The 23014-nt window shown below is 48.5% G+C and overlaps 1 protein-coding gene across 1 annotated transcript in view; it reads right to left on the bottom strand.

The window, feature by feature from the left end:
* LOC137304530 (protein Niban 1-like) overlaps positions 1-23014 on the bottom strand; it is a 47022-nt gene that overhangs the window by 3197 nt on the left and 20811 nt on the right. Inside the window, exons 7-13 of the mRNA XM_067973166.1 lie at positions 21559-21663; positions 15500-15662; positions 11403-11590; positions 10665-10826; positions 8252-8368; positions 7166-7273; positions 1386-1497 (exon numbers count right to left, since the gene is read on the bottom strand). Of these exons, the coding sequence (XP_067829267.1) occupies positions 1386-1497; positions 7166-7273; positions 8252-8368; positions 10665-10826; positions 11403-11590; positions 15500-15662; positions 21559-21663 (955 nt within the window). The remainder of the gene's footprint in view (positions 1-1385; positions 1498-7165; positions 7274-8251; positions 8369-10664; positions 10827-11402; positions 11591-15499; positions 15663-21558; positions 21664-23014) is intronic.

Genomic DNA, 23014 nt, shown 5'->3' with positions numbered 1-23014 from the left:
TCTTTCACCTCCACATACAGGTTACCTTTTTGGTCTCTAATCGGCCCTATTCTTTCCATAGTTATCCTCTTGCTCTTTATGTATTTATAAAACATCTTTGGGTTTTCCTTGATTTTATTTCCAATATTTTTTCATGCCCTCTCTTTGCTTTCCTAATTTCCTTTTTAATTTCACCCCTGCACTTTCTATATTCTAGGCTTTCTGCAGTATTGAGCTCTCGGTATCTGACATAAGCTTCCCTTTTTTGCCTTATATGATTGTATGCTCCTTGTCATCCAGGGGGCTCTAGATTTGTGAGTCCCACCCTTTTTCTTTGTGGGAACACATTTGCTCAGAACCCTCACTATCTCCCCCTTGAATGCCTCCCACTGCTCTGACACTGGTTTACCTTCAAGTAGCTGTTTCCAGTGCACTTTTGCTAAATCACATCTCAGCTTAGCAAAATTGGCCTCTCCCCAATTGAGAACTTTTACTCCTGTTCTATCTTTGTCCTTTTCCATAACTACACCAAATCTAACTGAATTATGATCACTACCACCAAAATGCTCTCCCACAGATACTCCTTCCACCTGCCCAGCTTCATTCCCTAAAATTAAGTCCAGAACTGCCCCCTCTTTTGTTGGCCTTGCTACGTACTGGCTAAAAAAGTTCTCCTGAATGCATTTTAAGAATTCTGCACCCTCTATACCTTTTACACTGATTGTATCCCAGTTAATATTCGGGTAGTTGAAATCCCCTACTATTACTGCCCTATTGTTTTTGCACTTCTTAGAAATTTGCCTACATATTTGCTCTTCTTAGAAATTTGCCTACATATTTGCTCTTCTTAGAAATTTGCCTACATATTTGCTCTTCTATCTCCCGCTGACTGTTTGGGGGTCTATAGCACACTCCCAGCAGTGTGATTGCCCCTTTTTTGTTCTTTGGTTTAACCCATATGGCCTGATTTGATGATTCTTTTTTAATATCATCCTTCCTCACAGCTGTAATTGTTTCTTTAACCAACATTACCTCCCCTGCTCCTTTTTTATCCCCCTCTCTATCTCGTCTGAAAACCCTGTAACCAGGAATGTTGAGTTGCCATTCCTGCCCCTCGTTAAGCCATGTTTCAGTAATAGCTAAGATATCATTCTTCCATGTGTCTATCTGTGCCCTCAGCTCATCTGCCTTATTCAATAGACTCCTTGTGTCGAAGTATATACCATTAACCACTGCCAAACTCATTTGTTGTCTATTTTCTAGCCCTTGTTTCTTCTGCCTTCCAAACTTGCTTACTAATTTTGTATGTGTACATTCTGTTCTTAGCCTATTCATTGATTCTTAATAAGCCCAAGTCTTGCTTGACCTCAAAATCGCCGATGTGACCTCTGACCCAAACAACGTACCTTTGTTAATTTCTTCTGACACAATATGAAGGACAAGTTCCTTGTAGATGTTTTCAATCTGTATCACTCCGTCATCATCAGCACTCAGACAGGCTTCATACACGGGCAGCTCCTGGAAGGTAGTTTGCACAGCTAGATTCAATCTTCTTGGCTACCCCTCGCCCAGTGACTTCCATTCAGAACTACAGCAGGGGGAGGCCTGTGATATGGCCACTGTTGCCGATACATGGCAGGATCACAGTGCTGTCCAAGGCTGGCGCTGGGCAGAGTTAAGGGGCAGAAATCAGTAGCTGAGTCCACCCAGGCCAAAGGCCAACAGCATTGACAAGGATCAACCAATCATCAGGCAATGGTGAGAGACTTGAGGCAATCTACAGAGGAACCCTAGAGCAGGGAGTGAGGCCGAGGGAAAGGGTGCAGGCCCAAGGAGAGGGTAGGAGAGAGCTGGTGGATGAGGGAGGCAGAGGGTAGAAGAGAGAGTTAGAGAAAATAGGGGAGGAGACTCAGGAGGGAGAAGGACCAAGGAGGCAGAAGGAAGTGATGCAGCATTAAACCATGTTTGGAAGCAAGAATTCAAGAGAGGGAAAGTGGGTGGGGGAGGGGGAGGCCGAAACGCACAGAGAGAGGCTAATAAAGGCTAGAGTTCAGGAGAAAAAACAGTGAGGAGCAGGAAGAAAGTGGGAGACAGACACAGGGAGAGACAGAAGGGTGGGAGAGACAGAGAAGGGGTGAGGCAGAAAGTAGAAGGGAGGAGAAGGGAGAGAGACAGAACGGTGGGAGAGTCAGAGAATGGGAGAGGTAGAAGGGAGGAGAAGGGAGAGAGACAGAACGGTGGGAGAGACAGAGAATGGGAGAGGTAGAAGGGAGGAGAAGGGAGAGAGACAGAACGGTGGGAGAGACAGAGAATGGGAGAGGTAGAAGGGAGGAGAAGGGAGAGAGACAGAACGGTGGGAGAGACAGAGGGGGAGAGGCAGAAGGTAAGAGAGAGGTGAGGAGACAGGAGGAACGAGGGAAAGTGCTGTGTTTCTGGTCTGTCTAATACACATACGGTGCTTGGCATCTATTATGAGGCCACTTGATGTGTCTGCATTGGGTCTTTCTGTGTTGCCAGGTCTGTACAATAAGATAAGTATTAACAGATCCCCTGTGGCATTGCTTTTGGAAAGTTAGAGGATACCCTGTGTAGGATAGTGCGTACTATATTAAATTAACAGCTTGACATAGGGAAAGAACAACATGAGTTAGTTAGTATAGGGAGCTACAGTGAGTGTGAAGAGAGAGAGACTAACTGAATTTTGCTGAGTATACAGAACAGGCTGCTTGAGAAGGAATAAATATAAAAACAGAATTAAAAGGAACTGGCAATGATGCAAGTGACCGCAGTACTGGCTGAAACTAATTATAGATAAGTAGAATGCTTAGTTTAGATGGAACTTATGCCACATGGTTATGATAAAGTAAGGATCAATGTACTGCCATGAACACATATTCTCATGCCTGAAGTGCTGAAAGGTGCTCAGCAGTGTCATGTAAGGTAAACATGATACAGAGACCTGGAGACAGAACCAACATAGGTCAGTCTTAAACAAAGGACTAGCACATGGGGCTCGGGTTACACCATATCCTGTGACCAAAGTAGGTGTGGTATAGCAAAAGTATAAATATCAGTGAGCTTTAGAACAAAAGGAGCTTTTTCCCTTCGTTGAGGGTTCTATAACAAGGGGACATAGATTCAAGGTAAAAGGCGGGAGGTTTAGAGGGGATTTGAGAAAGAACTTTTTCACCCAGAGGGTGGTTGGAGTCTGGAACTCACTGCCTGAAAGGGTTGTGGAGGCAGGAACCCTCACAACATTCAAGAAGCATTTGGATGAGCACTTGAAATGCCATAGCATACAAGGCTACGGACCAAATGCTGGAATATGGGATTAGAGTAGACAGGGCTTGATGGCCGGCGCGGACACGATGGGCCGAAGGGCCTCTATCCGTGCTGTATAACTCTATGACTCTATGACTCTAAATGGAGATTCAAGACTGAAAACTGCCTGGTGAAATGTACTCTCAGAATTCCCCGATGGGTATCCTATGTGTGAGTATATAGATGAATTGCTTGCATGTACTACTGAGTGTGCTGTCTTTAACTAATAAACATCTGTCAGATATATCACTATCTCATGAGTTTTTTAAATGTTAACTAAATAAAGGACAAGGGTAAGGAGCAGGAGCTAGAATATTAGTCCCGAGCCGATATAAAATCCTACAAAATCTGTTTATAAGTACAGGAGCATTACGCATCATTACAATGTACAATATATTATTCTGCTGCTAATGTGGCTCCATATGTAACTTTACATGGCTGCCCTAGGGTTAGAAAAAGCAGTAGGGAATTACTGTCTTTCCTTCTACTTTTTATATACTTCTGACACTTTGACGTGTGATATTAAGGCAGGAGTTATAGGGCTAAAATGCTATAGAGCCGATTCTGTCCTCCAAACCCAGGCTGCACCCTGGAACCAGAGCCATATAAAACTATTCCTCTGGAGTTTGGACGATGTTCCCTATATTTATATATATATATATATATATATATATATATATGTATGTGTGTGTGTGTGTGTGTGTGTGTGTGTTAAAAATATTACATCTGCATGCACTGCCTGACTACAAAGCCTTGCATCCTATTGTCACATTTTTGTCATACTTTTTGTGTCAACTTTTTTCCAATAAATTCCTGTGTCCACATTTATAATGGGAATTCCCACGTAAACGTGTACGTTTACAAGCCTCTGACCTGCTAAAAAAAAAGCAGGTCAGAGGCTGGGTATTCTGTGGCGAGTGACTCACCTCCTGACTCCCCAAAGCCTTTCCACCATCTACAAGGCACATGTCAGGAGTGTGATGGAATACTCTCCACTTGTCTGGATGAGTGCAGCTCCAACAACACTCAAGAAGCTCGATACTATCCAGGACAAAGCAGCCCGCTTGATTGGTACTGCATCCACCACCCTAAACATTCACTCCCTTCACCACCGGAGCACTGTGGCTGCAGTGTGTACCATCCACAGGATGCACTGCAGCAACTTGCCAAGGCTTCTTCGACAGCACCTCCCAAACCCGCGACCTCTACCACCTAGAAGGACAAGTGTAGCAAGCGCATGGGAACAACACCACCTGCACGTTCCCCTCCAAGTCACACGCCATCCTGACTTGGAAATATATCGCCGTTCCTTCATTATCACTGGGTCAAAATCCTGGAACTCCCTTCCTAACAGCACTGTGGGAGAACCTTCACCACACGGACTGCAGCGGTTCAAGAAGGCGGCTCACCACCACCTTCTCAAGGGCAATTAGGGATGGGCAATAAATGCTGGCCTTGCCACCAACGCCCACATCCCATGAATGAATTAAGAAAAAATTTTAAAAATTTACAAGTCTCTTGCAGCCACAGTATTTATGTGGCTGGTCCAGTTAAGTTTCTAGTCAATGGTAACCTCCAGGACGTTGATGGTGGGGGATTCGGCGATGGTAATGCCATTGACTGTCAAGGGGAGGTGGTTAGACTCTCTCTTGTTGGAGATGGTCATTGCCTGGCACTTACCTGGTGCGAATGTTACTTGCCACTTATCAGCCCAAGCCTGGATGTTGTCTTGCTGCATGCGGGCTCGGAGTGCTTCATTATCTGAGGGGTTGCGAATGGAACTGAACACTGTGCAATCATCAGCGAACATCCCCATTTCTGACCTTATGATGGAGGGAAGGTCATTGATGAAGCAGCTGAAGGTGGTTGGGCCCAGGACACTGCCCTGAGGAACTCCTGCAGCAATGTCCTGGGGCTGAGATGATTGGCCTCCAACAACCAGTGGTGATGTGACACCTCAATTTTGCATCTCAGAGCTCCTCACCGGTGCTGCAGAGAAACTCCCATATTGCAACCAACTCCACTTCTCTGCTTCCCAAACTGTCATAGGTTTTGTTATTTAACTATAAATTAATAACATGGAATCATAGTATTATATAAAAATAAGGACAGTATCTATGACTTTAAAATGGAAGTGAATTCTTTCTATGTGCCTTGGTCCAATTTGCCCGGCCCTCTGACACGGCTTCACTTGAAGATGGCTGTGACTCCACATGCGCAATGCCACGGGAGATTGACTAATACTAGTTGATCACCCGTGGCATTGCGCATCCGAATCAAGACCAAATGCGGCCTTCAGGTGAGGCAGGGTTAGAGGGCGTGAACCAGGATATGCGGATGTAATTTAGTGCCCATTTTAAAGTCATACATTGCGTCCTCATTTTGATTTGGTGCTTTGATATTATTTACAGTTAAATAGCAACATTTGCAGCAGTTTGGGAGGCAGAGTTGGTTGGACCATCAGAGTTTTTCTGCAGAATGGACTGAAGTGCTACAGCATCATCCCTGGCAAGACTGTGTAATTACAGCGTGACAAGTTTACATAGGCAGTTTTCATTCTAAATATGAACATAGGAATTTATAATGAGAAAAGTTGATCACAGGAAGTAAAGTTTGGTATACAGGAAGAGTGCACAGATGTAAGATGTGTAATATATTATAGATATATAGTACATATAATATGCAATTTATGTCCCTCACGTTCCTTCATTTCCTAACTGTCATGCCCAAAGTTTTGTGTCATTTGGAATGTACAGAGAAGCCGTCCAGGAACCCTAAAAAATACCAGAGTCTAAATGTCTGCACCCCCTTAATTGACCAACCGCACTTTAAAAAGAGACAAAGTCAGAGGTGTGACCTGCGATCTGAATAGCAATTGAGCTCTGAATGAACTCACCCAGTCTTTACTTAACAGCAATTAGACTTTGTGGCCCCAAAGGGGCACAGCTATAGCTTAGCAGCAGAATAATACATTGTCCCTTACATGATATGACAGTGTAAAATGGTGAATTATCCAACCCATCATGGGCAAAACCATAAGAGTTCTGCTAGTTTCCACGTTCATCCAATTCACAAACTGAGATTTTGGGGAATAAGGCTGGAGAAAACTGGCATTGGCAGATCAAGGGGAGGAGGGGGGGGGGGGGCGGGGGGGGCGGGAATCGAGCCTGACCGGGTTCAGCTTGCATAGAGACACAGAGGGAAGCAGTGTTTCCAGCAGAGTTGAAGTAGCTCCATCATATCAATAAAAGGAAGAAAGAACTTGCATTTATATAGCGCCTTTCACAACCTCAGGACGTCCCAAAGCTCTTTAAAACCAGTGAAGTATTTTTGAAGTGTAGTCACTGTTGTAATGTAGGAAACACAGCAGCCAATTTGCGCACAGCAAGATCCCACAAACAGCAATGTGATAATGACCAGATAATCTGTTTCAATTATGTTGATTGGGGGTTAAATATTGACCAGGACATCAGGAAGAATTCCCCTGCTCTTCTTCGAATAGTGTCTTGGGATCTTTTACATCCACCTGAGAGGGCAGACGGGGCCTCGGTTTAATGCCTTATCAGAAAGACGGCACCTCTGACAGTGCAGCACTCCCTCAGTACTGCACAGAAGTGTCAGCTCAAGTCTCTGGAGCGGGAATTTAACTCATGACCTTCTGACTCAGAGGCGAGAGTGCTACCCCCTGAGCCACGGCTGACATTGAAAATGAAAAATAACTGGATTTTCTGTGCAAAAGATGAAGTTGTTAGAGGGAACTTTGCATCACTGCTGATGATGAGCATTGGGGACGGACGGCAGTGCAGAGACACAGCGGGGGCGGGTATCACCTTGTTCCAGTCACACCGACCTGATGCTTACTCACCGGTTTGCAGGTTGGCTCCAGTGTCTTCAGGACATACGGAAGGAAAAGTTCCAGGAGGGAGTCCTGAACAAACTGCCTCCCTGCTGCATTGCTGTCAGAGTCAAACTTCTACAAATAAAGGGACAACAAACCAGTCACTTCTGATCCCAGCGAGAGCAAGAGGAAGAACAGCAGGAATCACTACTCCCTCCCCCAGTCATACCGTCATTAGCACAGCTACAAGATAGTGACACAATACAGGGAAACCCTCTCACACTCACACTGAGTGTTACACAGCCTCTCACACTCACACTGTGTGTTACACAGCCCCTCACACTCACACTGTGTGTTACACAGCCCCTCACACTCACACTGTGTGTTACACAGCCCCTCACACTCACACTGTGTGTTACACAGCCCCTCACACTCACACTGAGTGTTACACAGCCCCTCACACTCACACTGTGTGTTACACAGCCCCTCACACTCACACTGTGTGTTACACAGCCCCTCACACTCACACTGTGTGTTACACAGCCCCTCACACTCACACTGTGTGTTACACAGCCCCTCACACTCACACTGTGTGTTACACAGCCCCTCACACTCACACTGTGTGTTACACAGCCCCTCACACTCACACTGAGTGTTACACAGCCCCTCACACTCACACTGTGTGTTACACAGCCCCTCACACTCACACTGAGTGTTACACAGCCCCTCACACTCACACTGAGTGTTACACAGCCCCTCACACTCACACTGTGTGTTACACAGCCCCTCACACTCACACTGTGTGTTACACAGCCCCTCACACTCACACTGTGTGTTACACAGCCCCTCACACTCACACTGAGTGTTACACAGCCCCTCACACTCACACTGTGTGTTACACAGCCCCTCACACTCACACTGTGTGTTACACAGCCCCTCACACTCACACTGAGTGTTACACAGCCCCTCACACTCACACTGAGTGTTACACAGCCCCTCACACTCACACTGAGTGTTACACAGCCCCTCACACTCACACTGAGTGTTACACAGCCCCTCACACTCACACTGAGTGTTACACAGCCCCTCACACTCACACTGTGCAAGATGTACCTTCAGTACTCGGACTCTGGTGTTGTCGATGAGCTGGCTGGTCTCAGCAGAGTGTCCGGTGACTGGCTGGGTAGAAATGAGCAAGCGTTGAAAGGTATAAACTGCATCTTCCAGCAGCTGCAAACAGAGCACAGGAGGAGGCAACTTATGAATTGGGCTCGGCACTCAGTGAGTCTGAGGACTCTCAGCCTTCAAATGAAAATCACACTTCGCAACCAGCCGATAACATAAATGTGTAACGAGTGACATCAGACAGCTGCCTGGCCCTTTAAGAGCTTTTCAACCAAGAAGCACTAATTTTGCCCTGTCCTATACTGACAGACATATGATTGGGCAGTCATTCCTCTCTATAGGATTCCCTCAGTTTCAATTCGCACAGCGAAATGGGGTATTTCATAGAATCTTACAACACAGAAGGAGGCCATTCTGCCCATCGTGCCTGTGCCGGCTCTGTGAATGAGCTATCCAATTAGTCCCACTCCCCTGCTCTTTCCCCAGAGCCCTGCAATTTTTTCCTTTTCAAGTATTTATCCAATTCCCTTTTGAAAGTTACAATTGAATCTGCTTCCACCGCCCTTTCAGGCAGTGCATTCCAGATCATAACAACTCGCTGCGTAAAAAAAAATCTCTTCATCTGCACTCTGGTTCTTTTGCCAATTATCTTAAATCTGTGTCCTCTGGTTACCGACCCTCCTGCCACAAGAAACAGTTTCTCCTTATTTACTCGGTCAAAACCGTTCATGATTTTGAACACCTCTATCAAATCTCCCCTTAACCTTCTCTGCTCTAAGGAGATCAACCCCAGCTTCTCCGGTCTCTCCACATAACTGAAGTCCCTCATCCCTGGCACCATTCTAGTAAACCTCTTCTGCACCCTCTCAAAGACCGTGACATCCTTCCTAAAGTGCGGTGCCCAGAATTGAACACAATACTCCAGCTGAGGCCTAACCAGTGTTTTACAAACGTTTAGCATAACTTCCTTCCTTTTGTACTCTATGCCTCTATTAATAAAGCCCAGGATCCCATATGCTTTTTTAACAGCCTTCTCAACTTGTCCTGCCACCTTCAAACACTGAATGTGTTGTATGAGACCACAGCCACAGCCTGAATATCCTGAAGGGCACATCAGTCCCACGGGTTCAAATCTGAAGCGTTGCCAAGTGTCGAAACCAGAGGATATGCCCGCTGATCTTACGTTCCACGGAGCGGGCACTCAGGGATAAGGCACTGAATGTGGGACTGAACCCGTCATCTACAGTGGCTGAGTCGCTCCCAGGAGCTGGGCAGCTCTGCTGGAGAAGCTGATGGTTCACAGTTACCCGGCAGCGCAGTGGTTACTTGATCCTCTCACTCCAGGCGTGCGGCACGCTTTGGAATTTAACATCAAATATGAGTTGAGATTGTCTCATTAAAACCTCCTCAGTTTCACTGATTTAGAATCCTGTTTCCCACTATGTGAGCACGCACATTTGTGTCCACGTTAGTCTATGTCCATGTGCATGTGTGTGTGTGTGTGTGTGTGCATTTGTCTATCTGCACGCACACTTGTATGTGTTCTTGCATGCCGTTTGTGTGTGCACATTTGTCTGTGTGTCTTTCTGTCTGTTTATATGTGGGTGTATATGTGTGTCAGTCTGTGTGTGTGTGTGTGTGTATATGTCAGTCTGTGTGTGTGTGTGTGTGTGTGTATATGTCAGTCTGTGTGTGTGTGTGTGTGTGTGTATATGTCAGTCTGTGTATCAGTTTATGCCTGTGTGTTTGTGTCAGTCTGTGTGTGTGTTTGTGTCACTCCGTTTGTGTTTTGTTTGTGTCAGTCTGTGTGTGTATGTCAATCTGTGTGTCAGTCCTTGTATGTGTGTGCGTGCAGGTGTGTATGTATACGTGTGTATGTGAATGTATGTGTGTGCACACGTGTGCGTGCTTGTGTATGTGTATGTGCATGTGCTGTGTATGTGTGTGTCTGTGTCTGTGCATGTGTCTGTGCATGTGTCTGTGTGCGTGTCTGTGCGCGTGTCTGTGTGCGTGTCTGTGTGCGTGTCTGTGTGTCTGTGCGTGCGTGTGTGTGTGTCTGTGTGTGTGTCTGTCTGTGTGCGTGTGCGTGTGTGTCCGTGTGTGTGTCTGTCTGTGTGTGTGTGTGTGTGTGTGTCTGTGTGTGCGTGTGTGTGCGTGTGTGTGTGTGTGTGTGTGTCTGTGTGTGTGTGTCCGTGTGTGTGTCTGTCTCTGTGTGTGTGTGTGTGTGTGTGTCTGTGTGTGTGTGTCTGCGTGTGTGTCTGTGTCTGTCTGTGTCTGTGTCTGTGTGTGTGTGTGTCTGTCTCTGTGTGTGTCTGTGTGTCTGTGTCTGTGTGTGTGTGTGTGTGTGTGCGTGTGTGCGTCTGTGTGTGTGTATTTTCCAAACCCGCTGGGACTGGAGCACCTGTTGGATGAGGTTCTGTGCTCGCTGGATCAGAAATCGAACACCGGAGAAAGCAAATCGAGGCCCCAGTTCACTCAGGACTTGCTCAAGCTCTTCTGCCTTCTCGTAGCAGCGATGCATCTGAACAGATTGATACGGCAAAGCTCGGAGCTGGCTGCAAACCTAGGAGAAACAGGGAAGAGAAGAGACAATGAGAGTTGGACTGAGAGCAGCAAAGTAAGGGACCTTGACCAAATATCTCTTCAGCACAAACTGACCACAGGCCAAGCACTGAGAAACCAACGGGACTAACAGAATAAAACACAGTCAGCCACACAAATCTAAACAATCAGATGGTCACCCGAGAATCAGATTAAAGCTTCTTCCTCAGTCACATCACCTCAAAGTGAATTTACATTTCTGCCATATTTCTAGCTATTAACCTGAACTTGCTGTGACCGGCAATCCAGTGACCTACAATCCAGTGACCTACAATCCAGTGACCTACAACACAGTGACCTACAATCCAGTGACCTACAGCCTAGTAACTGATGACCCAGTGACCAGTGGCCCAGTGACCAGACACCCAGTGGCCAGTGACCCAGTGACCAATGGTCCAGTGACCGGACACTCAGTGACCGGACACCCAGTGACCGATGGCCCAGTGACCAATGAGTGTGATTCTATTCCCAAGTTCATCAGCAGCCCCCAATTTCTTAGCAAACAGAAGGTTATGACGATCGTTTTGTTGATCCTCACCTCGGCCAGAGAGCTGTTCTCCCCTCCACCCTTCACCACGTTGATCACTCGAGTAACTTCCTCAGAGAAGAGACTTCGAGTCTCCTGGAGGCCGCGGTTCATGGTTTCCGACACCCCGTCCCGCGCTGACTCGAGGTGGGGCTGAACGTGTTCCTCACAGCACGATCGCACTCCCTCGCCCAATGAAGCTGAGAAGAAAACAGTTAACAGTCAGGGTCGGGTCGCCCCCGTTCCACCTCATCACCAACACCGTGAGTGATTCACCCTGCACCCCGACACCTACACCCAGTCACTCACTCTACACCCAGTCACTCACTCCACACCCAGTCACTCGCTCTACACCCAGTCACTCGCTCCACACCCAGTCACTCACTCCACACCCAGTCACTCGCTCCACACCCAGTCACTCACTCTACACCCAGTCACTCACTCCACACCCAGTCACTCGCTCTACACCCAGTCACTCGCTCTACACCCAGTCACTCGCTCCACACCCAGTCACTCGCTCCACACCCAGTCACTCGCTCCACACCCAGTCACTCGCTCTACACCCAGTCACTCACTCCACACCCAGTCACTCACTCCACACCCAGTCACTCACTCTACACCCAGTCACTCGCTCTACACCCAGTCACTCGCTCTACACCCAGTCACTCGCTCTACACCCAGTCACTCCCTCTACACCCAGTCACTCGCTCTACACCCAGTCACTCGCTCTACACCCAGTCACTCACTCCACACCCAGTCACTCACTCCACACCCAGTCACTCACTCTACACCCAGTCACTCGCTCTACACCCAGTCACTCGCTCTACACCCAGTCACTCGCTCTACACCCAGTCACTCCCTCTACACCCAGTCACTCGCTCTACACCCAGTCACTCCCTCTACACCCAGTCACTCCCTCTACACCCAGTCACTCGCTCTACACCCAGTCACTCCCTCTACACCCAGTCACTCGCTCTACACCCAGTCACTCACTCTACACCCAGTCACTCACTCTACACCCAGTCACTCACTCCACACCCAGTCACTCCCTCTACACCCAGTCACTCGCTCCACACCCAGTCACTCACTCTACACCCAGTCACTCGCTCCACACCCAGTCACTCGCTCCACACCCAGTCACTCCCTCTACACCCAGTCACTCCCTCTACACCCAGTCACTCCCTCTACACCCAGTCACTCCCTCTACACCCAGTCACTCGCTCTACACCCAGTCACTCACTCTACACCCAGTCACTCGCTCCACACCCAGTCACTCGCTCCACACCCAGTCACTCCCTCTACACCCAGTCACTCGCTCCACACCCAGTCACTCGCTCCACACCCAGTCACTCCCTCTACACCCAGTCACTCACTCTACACCCAGTCACTCGCTCCACACCCAGTCACTCCCTCTACACCCAGTCACTCGCTCCACACCCAGTCACTCCCTCTACACCCAGTCACTCGCTCCACACCCAGTCACTCACTCTACACCCAGTCACTCACTCTACACCCAGTCACTCGCTCCACACCCAGTCACTCCCTCTACACCCAGTCACTCGCTCCACACCCAGTCACTCACTCTACACCCAGTCACTCACTCTACACCCAGTCACTCACTCTACACCCAGTCACTCACTCTACACCCAGTCACTCGCTCCACACCCAGTCACTCGCTCCACACCCAGTCACTCCCCGTCACTCGCTCCACACCCAGTCACTCACTCTACACCCAGTCCACCCCCCGTCACTCACTCCACACCCAGTCACTCCCCGTCACTCGCTCCACACCCAGTCACTCACTCCACACCCAGTCCACCCCCCGTCACACACTCTACACTGAGACCCCCCCCCAATTCATACACTCTACACCGAGACCCTCCCAGTCACTCACTTTACACCGAGACCCCCTGTCTCACTCACTCTACACCAAGACCCCTCCCGATTCACACACTCTACATCGAGACCCCCCCCCACGATTCACACACTCTACACCGAGACCCTCCCCCCGACTCACTCACTCTACACCGAGACCCCCCCGAGTCACTCACTTTACATCGAGACCCTCCTGAGTCACTCACTTTACAACGAGACCCCCCCCGACTCACACACTCTACACCGAGACCCTCCCCCCGACTCACTCACTCTACACCGAGACCCCCCTCCCGAGTCATTCACTTTACATCGAGACCCTCCTGAGTCACTCACTCTACACCGAGACCCCCACACCCGAATCAGACATCTCTACACCGATAGCCCCCCGACTTGCTCACTCTACACCGAGACCCCCCCCAACTCACTTACTCTACACCGAGACCTCCCCAACTCACTCACTCTACACCGAGACCCCCCCGACTCAGACACTCTACACTGAGACTCCGCCGACTCACTCTACATCGAGACCCCCAAAGACAAGGCCTGTATGAAACCAACCCCAGGTTTATTCCTGAATTTTCCTATGGTTTCTTGCCTCTCCCAGAAGATTGTAGGCGTGGGGGAGGATGGGCAGATGGTTCATGTCTGGGGGAGGATGGGCAGATGGTTCATGTCTGGGGGAGGATGGGCAGATGGTCCATGTCTGGGGGAGGATGGGCAGATGGTCCATGTCTGGGGGAGGATGGGCAGATGGTCCATGTCTGGGGGAGGATGGGCAGACGGTCCATGTCTGGGGGAGGATGGGCAGATGGTCCATGTCTGGGGGAGGATGGGCAGATGGTCCATGTCTGGGGGAGGATGGGCAGACGGTCCATGTCTGGGGGAGGATGGGCAGATGGTCCATGTCTGGGGGAGGATGGGCAGATGGTCCATGTCTGGGGGAGGATGGGCAGACGGTCCATGTCTGGGGGAGGATGGGCAGATGGTCCATGTCTGGGGGAGGATGGGCAGATGGTCCATGTCTGGGGGAGGATGGGCAGACGGTCCATGTCTGGGGGAGGATGGGCAGACAGTCCATGTCTGGGGGAGGATGGGCAGACAGTCCATGTCTGGGGGAGGATGCGCAGACAGTTCATGTCTGGGGGAGGATGGGCAGACAGTTCATGTCTGGGGGAGGATGGGCAGACAGTTCATGTCTGGGGGAGGATGGGCAGACGGTCCATGTCTGGCTGGGACGGGCAGATGGTCCATGTCTGGTTGGAATGGGCAGATGGTCCATGTCTGGCTGGGATGGGCAGATGGTCCATGTCTGGGGGAAGATGGGCAGACAGTTCATGTCTGGGGGAGGATGGGCAGATGGTCCATGTCTGGCTGGGATGGACAGATGGTCCATATCTGGGGGAGGATGGGCAGACAGTTCATGCCTGGGGCAGGATGGTCAGACAGTTCATGTCTGGGAGAGGATGGGCAGATGGTCCTTGTCTGGCTGGGATGGGCAGATGGTCCATGTCTGGCTGGGATGAGCAAATGGTTCATGTCTGGCTGGGATGGGCAGATGGTCCATGTCTGGGGGAGGATGGGCAGATGGTCCATGTCTGGCTGGGATGGGCAGATAGTTCATGTCTGGGGGAGAATTGGCAGAAGATCCATGTCTGGGGGAGGACGAGCAGACGGTCCATGTCTGGAGGAGGACGAGCAGACGGTCCATGTCTGGGGGAGGATGGGCAGACGGTCCATGTCTGGCTGAGAGGGGCTGGATGGAGTGCCGGTTTTTTCAAGTTTCTCCTGGCAGGACCCGAGTGAATCTATGCTGTACCCTCTCCACAGCCTCAATATCCTTCCTGTAGTGCAAAGCCCATTATTGTTCACTCCTGATGGGTGACGTGATCTGTCTCAGCTTCTTACATACCAAATGCCCCTCTGAGGCTGTGGATGCTGAGGGTCAATTGAAATTTTCAAGACTGAGATCGATAGGTTTTTGTTGGGTAAGAGTATCAAGGGATATGAAGCAAATGTGTCTAAATGGAGAAGAGGTACAGATCAGCTGTGATCTGATTGAATGGCGGAATAGGCTCGAAGGGCTGAATGGCCTTCTCCTGTTCCTATGTTTGCATAGCTCTAGGTGTGGCCTGACCAGAGTTCAGTGTGTGTGAGGAGGTAACTACTGTTTAGTTTTAGATCTGTCTGATCCCAATCCTCTCTCCAATCACAGAAGGATTCAAAATGGCCGGTACCTTGGATTTTCTTCACGATCTGCTTCTTGGAGGCGAGGATTTGATTGAAGTCTGGACGGATTTTCTTCTCCAGTTGCTGCTTTTGCTCATCGTTCTCTTTCAGCAGAGCCGGGAATCCCTCCGAGACATGGGCCTCCACCACTGCAAACATCTCCCCTACCATCTGCAGAGGAAGAGAAGCATTGGATTCCACCAGATACCTTTTATGTTTCATTGATTTACATAGAATCTACAGCACAGAAACAGGCCATTTGGCCCAACTAGTCTATGCTGGCATTGATGCTCCACATGAGCCTTCCCCCTTCCCTACTTCACCTCAACCTATCAGCATAACCTTCTATTCCTTTCTCCCTCATGTGTTTATCTAGCTTCCCCTTAAATGCATCTATGCTATTCGCCTCAACTACTCCCTGTGGTAGCGAGTTCCACATTTTCACCACTCTCTGGGCAAAGAAGTTTCTCCTGAATTCCCTATTGGATTTATTAGTGACTATCTTATATTTATGACCCCTTCATAATCTTAAAGGCTTCTCTCAGGTCACACTATAAACTTTTCTTTACTAGAGAAAAGAGCCCCAGCCTGTTCAATCTTTCCTGATAGTTATAACTTCTCCTTCTTGTAAATCCAGTTCTGGTATCATCCTTTTTCATATCATGCCCTCTCTCTTTCTCTTGGAGTAGGTGAGATTGGCAGAGCTGTTTGTGGTTATCTTTCACTTTGGTACGAAGAATAGAAAAACAGAATATTTTTTTAAATGGTGAGAAACTATTGAATGTTAGTGTTCAGAGGGATTTGTGTGTCCTTGTACACAGAAAGTTAAAATGCAGGTACATCAAACAATTAGGAAGGCAAATGGCATGTTGGCCTTTATTGCAAGGGGGTTGGAGTACAAGAGTAAGGAAGTCTTACTACAATTATACAGGGCTTTGGTGAGACCTCACCTGAAGTACTCTGTACAGTTTTAGTCTCTGTATCTAAGGAAGGATATACTTGCCTTAGAGGCGGTGCAATGAATGTTCACTGGATTGATTCCTGGGATGAGAGGGTTGTCCTATGAGAAGAGATTGAGTAGAGTGGGCCTATACTCTCTGGAGTTTAGAAGAACGAGAAGTGATCTCATCGAAACATATAAGATTCTGAGGGTAGATGCTGAGAGGTTGTTTCCCCTGGCTGGAGAGACTAGAACTAGGGGGCATAGTCTCAGGATAAGGGGTCGGCCATTTAAGACTGAGATGAGGAGGAATTTCTACACCCAGAGGGTTGTGAATCTTTGGAATTCTCTACCCCAGAGGGCTGCGGATGCTGAGTCATTGAGTATATTCAAGGCTGAGATTGATAGATTTTTGGACTCCAGGGGAATCAAAGGATATAGGGATCGGGCGGGAAAGTGGAGTTGAGGTTGAAGATCAGCCATGATCTTATTGAATGGCGGAGCAGGCTCGAGGGGCCGAATGGCCGACTCCTGCTCCTATTTCTGATGTTCTTATGTTCACCAGTATTTCAGTTCAGCCATGACGTATCTTTGTGGTGACTCAGTGACTTCTAATAGCTCTGGGCAACTACAGGTATCCCAGAGCAAACAGCAGGTGTGGGCCAATAGGCACGCTCCCTGCACCTGGTACATAAGGAGCTGAGAGAGATCACATCACCCATCAGGAGTGAACAATGAGGGGCTCTTCACTACAAGAAGGATATGGAGGCTTTAGAGAGGATACAGTGTAGGTTCACTGGGATGCTGCTTGGTCTGAGGAAATACAAATAGGAAGAGAGACCTGTAAAAACTGCCGCTTTTCCTGTTAGAACAACTCAGAAAACTGGGAGATACACTACTGTTTAAAATCATGGAAGGATGGGATTTGCCAGATTAAATATAAGAGATATAGAACAGTGCAGGAGAATCTCCTTCACACAGAGAGCTGAGAGGCTGTGGAATTAATTTCCAGGGTTAGTGGTCGAGGCAGAAATTGTGAGAAGATCCAAGTTTAGATTGGATAGGTGGATGAAGGGGAATGGGAACGGGGCCAATAAATGCGATTAGAACTATTTTCTTGCGTGGAGGTTAAACACCGACACGGACAGGTCGGGCCGAATGGCCTGTGTTCGTTCTTGTAACTTCTATGTATTTCAGTGTATGATGCAATAGGTATCTCAGGAACGTAGTTAACCCCAGTGATGGGGAGGAATGCAACATACAAGTGTTTAGAGTGATTTTAAAGGACTGATTAGAGAGGAATTTAGATGTTGTCCTAGGGATTGATGCTGGGGAGATGTACTGAGTGGGGTATCCCAGGGAGCGGTGCTGGGGAGATGTACTGAGTGGGATGTCCCAGGGAGAGGTGCTGGGGGAGATGTACTGAGTGGGATGTCCCAGGGAGCAGTGCTGGGGGAGATGTACTGAGTGGGATGTCCCAGGGAGCAGTGCTGGGGGAGATGTACTGAGTGGGGTGTCCCAGGGAGCGGTGCTGGGGGAGATGTACTGAGTGGGGTGTCCCAGGGAGAGGTGCTGGGGGAGATGTACTGAGTGGGGTGTCCCAGGGAGCGGTGCTGGGGGAGATGTACTGAGTGGGGTGTCCCAGGGAGAGGTGCTGGGGGAGATGTACTGAGTGGGGTGTCCCAGGGAGCGGTGCTGGGGGAGATGTACTGAGTGGGGTGTCCCAGGGAGCGGTGCTGGGGGAGATGTACTGAGTGGGGTGTCCCAGGGAGCGGTGCTGGGGGAGATGTACTGAGTGGGGTGTCCCAGGGAGCGGTGCTGGGGAGATGTACTGAGTGGGGTGTCCCAGGGAGCGGTGCTGGGGAGATGTTCTGAGTGGGGTATCCCAGGGAGCGGTGCTGGGACCCGTACTGTTTCTGATCTACATAAACGACCTAGATTCAGAAATGAAAGCAAGTTGGTCAGAGTCAGAAATGTTGTCAAATTAGCGGATCAGTTATGTCTGATGAAGCAGCCAAGGAATCTCCTAAGTGTCTGGTCTGCCTCAACCACTGAATCCGAATATCCCAGCTTGACCGCTGAACTAACCAGCTCATCTATAATTACAGCTGTACAGTGCTCAGTGACCTCACAAGCCTCTCTGTGCGGGTCAGCGCTTGGGGTCTGGTATTGCTGCAATTCACTGAGTCTTAACCATGTTCTCCTTATACCTCTTTCCACTTTTCTCTATCTTAAACCATCCATCAGCTCTGTCTGCAGGCTCCCCCCACCATTCCTTCCCCTCCTCTGTTTCTTCCCAAACATGTTTTTTTCCTTGGCTCCCTTCCCTAACTTCAGACACATTTTCTGACTGGGTCACATGCCAGTCGCTTACTACTAGTGAACTGGTTGAAGTGCCAAGTGCCCAGATACCTAAACCTCTCTCTCCATACTCCTCCATCTTGTCCGTCAGCTCTTTGATTAATGGGCACTTAACATAACAGTACATGGACTGCGTTCCTCACCTCTGACAGCTGGGAACATTTCACAGCATCTGTAGATCAGTGCCTCTGTACCCCTCTCCCTTTCTGGCTAAAACCAGATAGTGAGTTGGCAGTCCATTTTACATTTCCCGATTTTTATCTGATTTTTATTCCATTGACTTCAATCAAGAGTTGTTAAACGGGCTGTCAATCCGCTATCACTCGTCTCACACTATTGCACAAAGTCAAAACTGGGGGCCACGCACTCTTTTACAGACAGAGGGAAAATCAGAAGAGACACAGGGGGATATGGAGACAAGGAGCGACATGGAGCAACACACAGATATGATGATACAGTTTGAGCATTTATAGATGATCCCTTACTTCAGCGTTTCATATCAGTTTGGGTGTGTAATTTAGAGACATTTCCTTAACAACCTGTCTGAGAATGTTGCAACTGGGCAGACGTTTTTTTTTCCAGACTGACAGAAGCCTCCGCTTTCTGGGCAGATGGAAAAATTGACCAGGCCAAACCATCCATTTCCCTACATGTTCCTTGCGAGAAAGCATTACATATTTATAATAACCTGGAGGAAGAAGACAATCTGGTCCTGGATAATTTAGAGAGATTACTGCGAAGCTAACCAAATATGGCAAGTGAAACAGACAGATTTCCCGTGTGTGTGTGTGCAGGAACTGGGTGAACTACTGATGTAACTGAATTAAGGACTCACAGTGAGTGGTGATTTCAAGGAACTCGCACAATGATGTGTTCAAGGTGTTCAAACACCCCCCCCCCCAAAATTTCTATGATTTAAAAAAAATCGGACTCCTTCGTTCGAAAGAACAATTGTTTTGGGTCAGTTGGTGTCACTCTCACCAGAGTCACAAGGTCATGGGTTCAAGGCCCACTCCGGAGATTTGAGCCCATAATCCAGGCTGACATTTCGGTCCGGTACTGAGGGAGTGCTGCACCGTCAGAGATGCTGCCTCTCGAATGAGACGTTAAGCCGAGGTCCCGTCTGCCCTCTCAGGTGGATGTAAAAGATCCCATGGCACTATTCAAAGAAGAACAGGGGAGTTCTCCCCAGTTTATCCCTCAACCAACATCACTAAAACAGATTATCTGTTCATTATCTCATTGTGAGATCTTGCTGTGTATCCTTACACTGCAACAGTGACTACTTTAAGCAGCACGTTAAAAGTACTCCGTTGGCTGTAAAGCGCTTTGGGACGTCCTGAGGTTGTGAAAGGCGCTATGGAATTTCAAGTCTTTCTTTCGTGACATGCCTGAGATTACCAGAGCTGGTCAGTTCCACAATTTGACCGGTGAAAACCCATTCGTTGGGTTTGCTCTTCTGAATGTTCAACGAGGATATTGCAGTGAATCGTATTGATATTATTGGCAAACTGACGACACATAACTGGCAATGGACTCCGTGCTTTAGAGTGTTTGTCCATTTTATTTTCTCTCGTCTTATTTGAATTGTTAGATTAATGGAAGATTAATGAAACATTGTGAAATTCCTATGTGAAAAGTAGACTTATTGAAGTTGTTTTGTCTGGTCTGATATCCAAACACGCCTCCTCCCTTTGCCACTGCAGCATGGATATGTAGAGTGGCAGAAATCATAAGTGTGCAGCTCAGAGAGCTGAGCAGTGAGGAAAATGGACCTGATCAGGCGGTACCCAGGACGTTTGAATGAAAAATCCGAAACGTGATCCACCAAAACCAAAGTGGAGAAAGAAAAAAAAAGGGAAATTGCATGGACTGTGTGGAATGCCGCAGAACTCCAGGTTAGCCAGCCTTTGGGAAAATGTACAGGACACGTGGCAAGTAATAACTACACAAGACTTCACAAATCACATCACAGGAAGTATCAAGAGCAAGCAGTGGAAGAAAGTCAAGAAATCTTATCCTGATGTACAAACCACAAATCCAGCAAATTTTACAATGAACTTTACAACAGACAGAGAGAGACACACGCGGAGAACAAGAGAGAGGCACTGAGAGAGGGAGAGACAATGGGGCAGAGACAGGGGCACAAGGACAGACAGAGAGAGACACAAGGAGAAGGAAAGATGCACAGAGAGGAGGAGAGAGAGGCAAGGGGCAGAGGGAGAAAAGAGGTATGGGGACAGAAAAAGAGAGAGGCACAGGGAGAAAGAAAGAAAGAGAGATACGGGGACATGGAGTGAGAGACACAGGAACAGAGAAAGAGAAGAATATGCAGGGTCAGAAAGAATGGGGTACAGAGATAGGGACAGAAGGGAGAGGGGAGCACTGGGACGAGCGACAGAAAGATATGGTGACAGAGAGAGAGAGAGAGAGCGACAAAGGGTCAGAGAAACAGAGAGAGAAGGAGAGAGAGAAAGATGCATGAGGGCAGGAAGAGTGAGCAGAGAGATAAAATGGCAGAAGGACTGAAAGATGCAGAGAAAAAGAGAAAGGCACGGAGACAAAGAGAGAGGGGCACAGGAGAGTGTGAGAGAGACATGGAATGGAAAGAGAGAGAGAGGGAAAGAAAAAGGGGAGAGAGTGGCACACAGATAGAGTGGGGGAGAGATAGAAAAATAGAGAGAGAGAGCCATAGGGACATGGAGAGTCATGGCGACATGGAGAAATGAAAAGTGCAGAGAGTTTTTATTTGGACCTGGTACTCACTTTCAGCCAGGTCTGTTTGCGTTTGCTGTCCGCTCCTCTGATATGAGGAATGAGCTGAGACTCTAACACAGGACACAAGTCCTCCATCACCAGGTTACTCAGGATCTGGGAAGAGATCAAAATACCAAATTATTTTCAAAAGGAATGAGGTGCTCTGACCACTCTTTGCTTCATTGGATTGTGTTTGGTGTGACACATCGAGGGTGAGATGGTGAGATGTTCTGGGATCTATCTGTCATGTTGTACCTCTAGGGCAGGTCCTAACTCAAATCTCACACCTGAGGTTCTTGAGCCACATACCAGGGAAGAGTAGCTGAGGTGGTTTCCTGTGACCTTCCTCACAGTTTTATATCTGTAGATGACCTTCTCCTGGGTGGGCTGCAACCAAGGCTATAGCACCCCACCTACCCTTTACAATGGGGGTGGGGGTCCACACCCATTAGACGCAAGAACCCCCACTGGACGTCAACCCAGCATTCAGAGCCGGTGCCCTGGTCTCTGCTCACCGGGGCTGTCTGGAGTGGGGCTCGAACACCTTCACCTTTTAGAGTCCGAGGCAGGAGCATTACCCCATAGCCCAGTGGTCACTCCTATATTCTGTGATCAACACTATGGCTTGGAGTTTCTGCTTGGTTTCCACCCAGATGTCTGCTCAATCTGGGCAGAATCAACTGAAACAGCCCCAAAGATCGCGGAATTTAAAACGGGAGTGAGTTGCCCCCATAACCATTTACGCTCGAGTTTCCGCGATCTTTTACGCTGGTTCAAAAGTCCATTGGCCCGAAACGGATCCCGTCCACAAAACTGGCCACGCCCCCAGGTCGGCAAGGCGAGTTCCAACCGATTGCGTCCGCTTGGGTGTGTTCATCGCATTGCGCCCAGAATTTGCAATTTGTTACCGAGAACCATAACTTTATATAAAACATCTCATAGGCAGTGAAATTGCCAGATCAGTACCATAATGAATCACTTGCTGCAATCATTATATTGATCTGTTTCTCTGTATTGTGCTGTAAGATATCGTACTCTACATTAACCTTACTCTGCCTGTTCATATCAAGCCCTGTTAACACACCTGTGCTCAGTGGGAGCCTTGTGTATGGGGAACACAGCTGCCAATTTGGGCACAGCAAGATCCCACACACAGCAATGAGTTAATGACCAGATAATCTGTTTTTTTAGTGTCGTTAGTTGAGGGATAAACATTGACCAGGACTCTCCTGCTCTTATGAAACAGTGCCATGGGATCTTTTATGTCCACCTGAGAGAGAAGACAGGGCCTCAGTTTAATATCTCATCCAAAAGTCGGCACCTCCAACAGCGTAGCACTCCCTCAGTACTGCATTAGAGTATTAGCCTAGATTATGTGTTCAAGTTTCTGGAGTGGGACTTGACCCCATGACCTTCTGACTCAGAAGGCAAGAGAGCTGCCCACTGAGCCACAGCCGACACAGAA

The sequence above is a fragment of the Heptranchias perlo genome, chromosome 37 (assembly GCF_035084215.1).
Source record: "Heptranchias perlo isolate sHepPer1 chromosome 37, sHepPer1.hap1, whole genome shotgun sequence".
NCBI classification, from domain to species: Eukaryota; Metazoa; Chordata; class Chondrichthyes; order Hexanchiformes; family Hexanchidae; genus Heptranchias; species Heptranchias perlo.
This window is presented reverse-complemented; position numbering and strand designations above follow the sequence as displayed.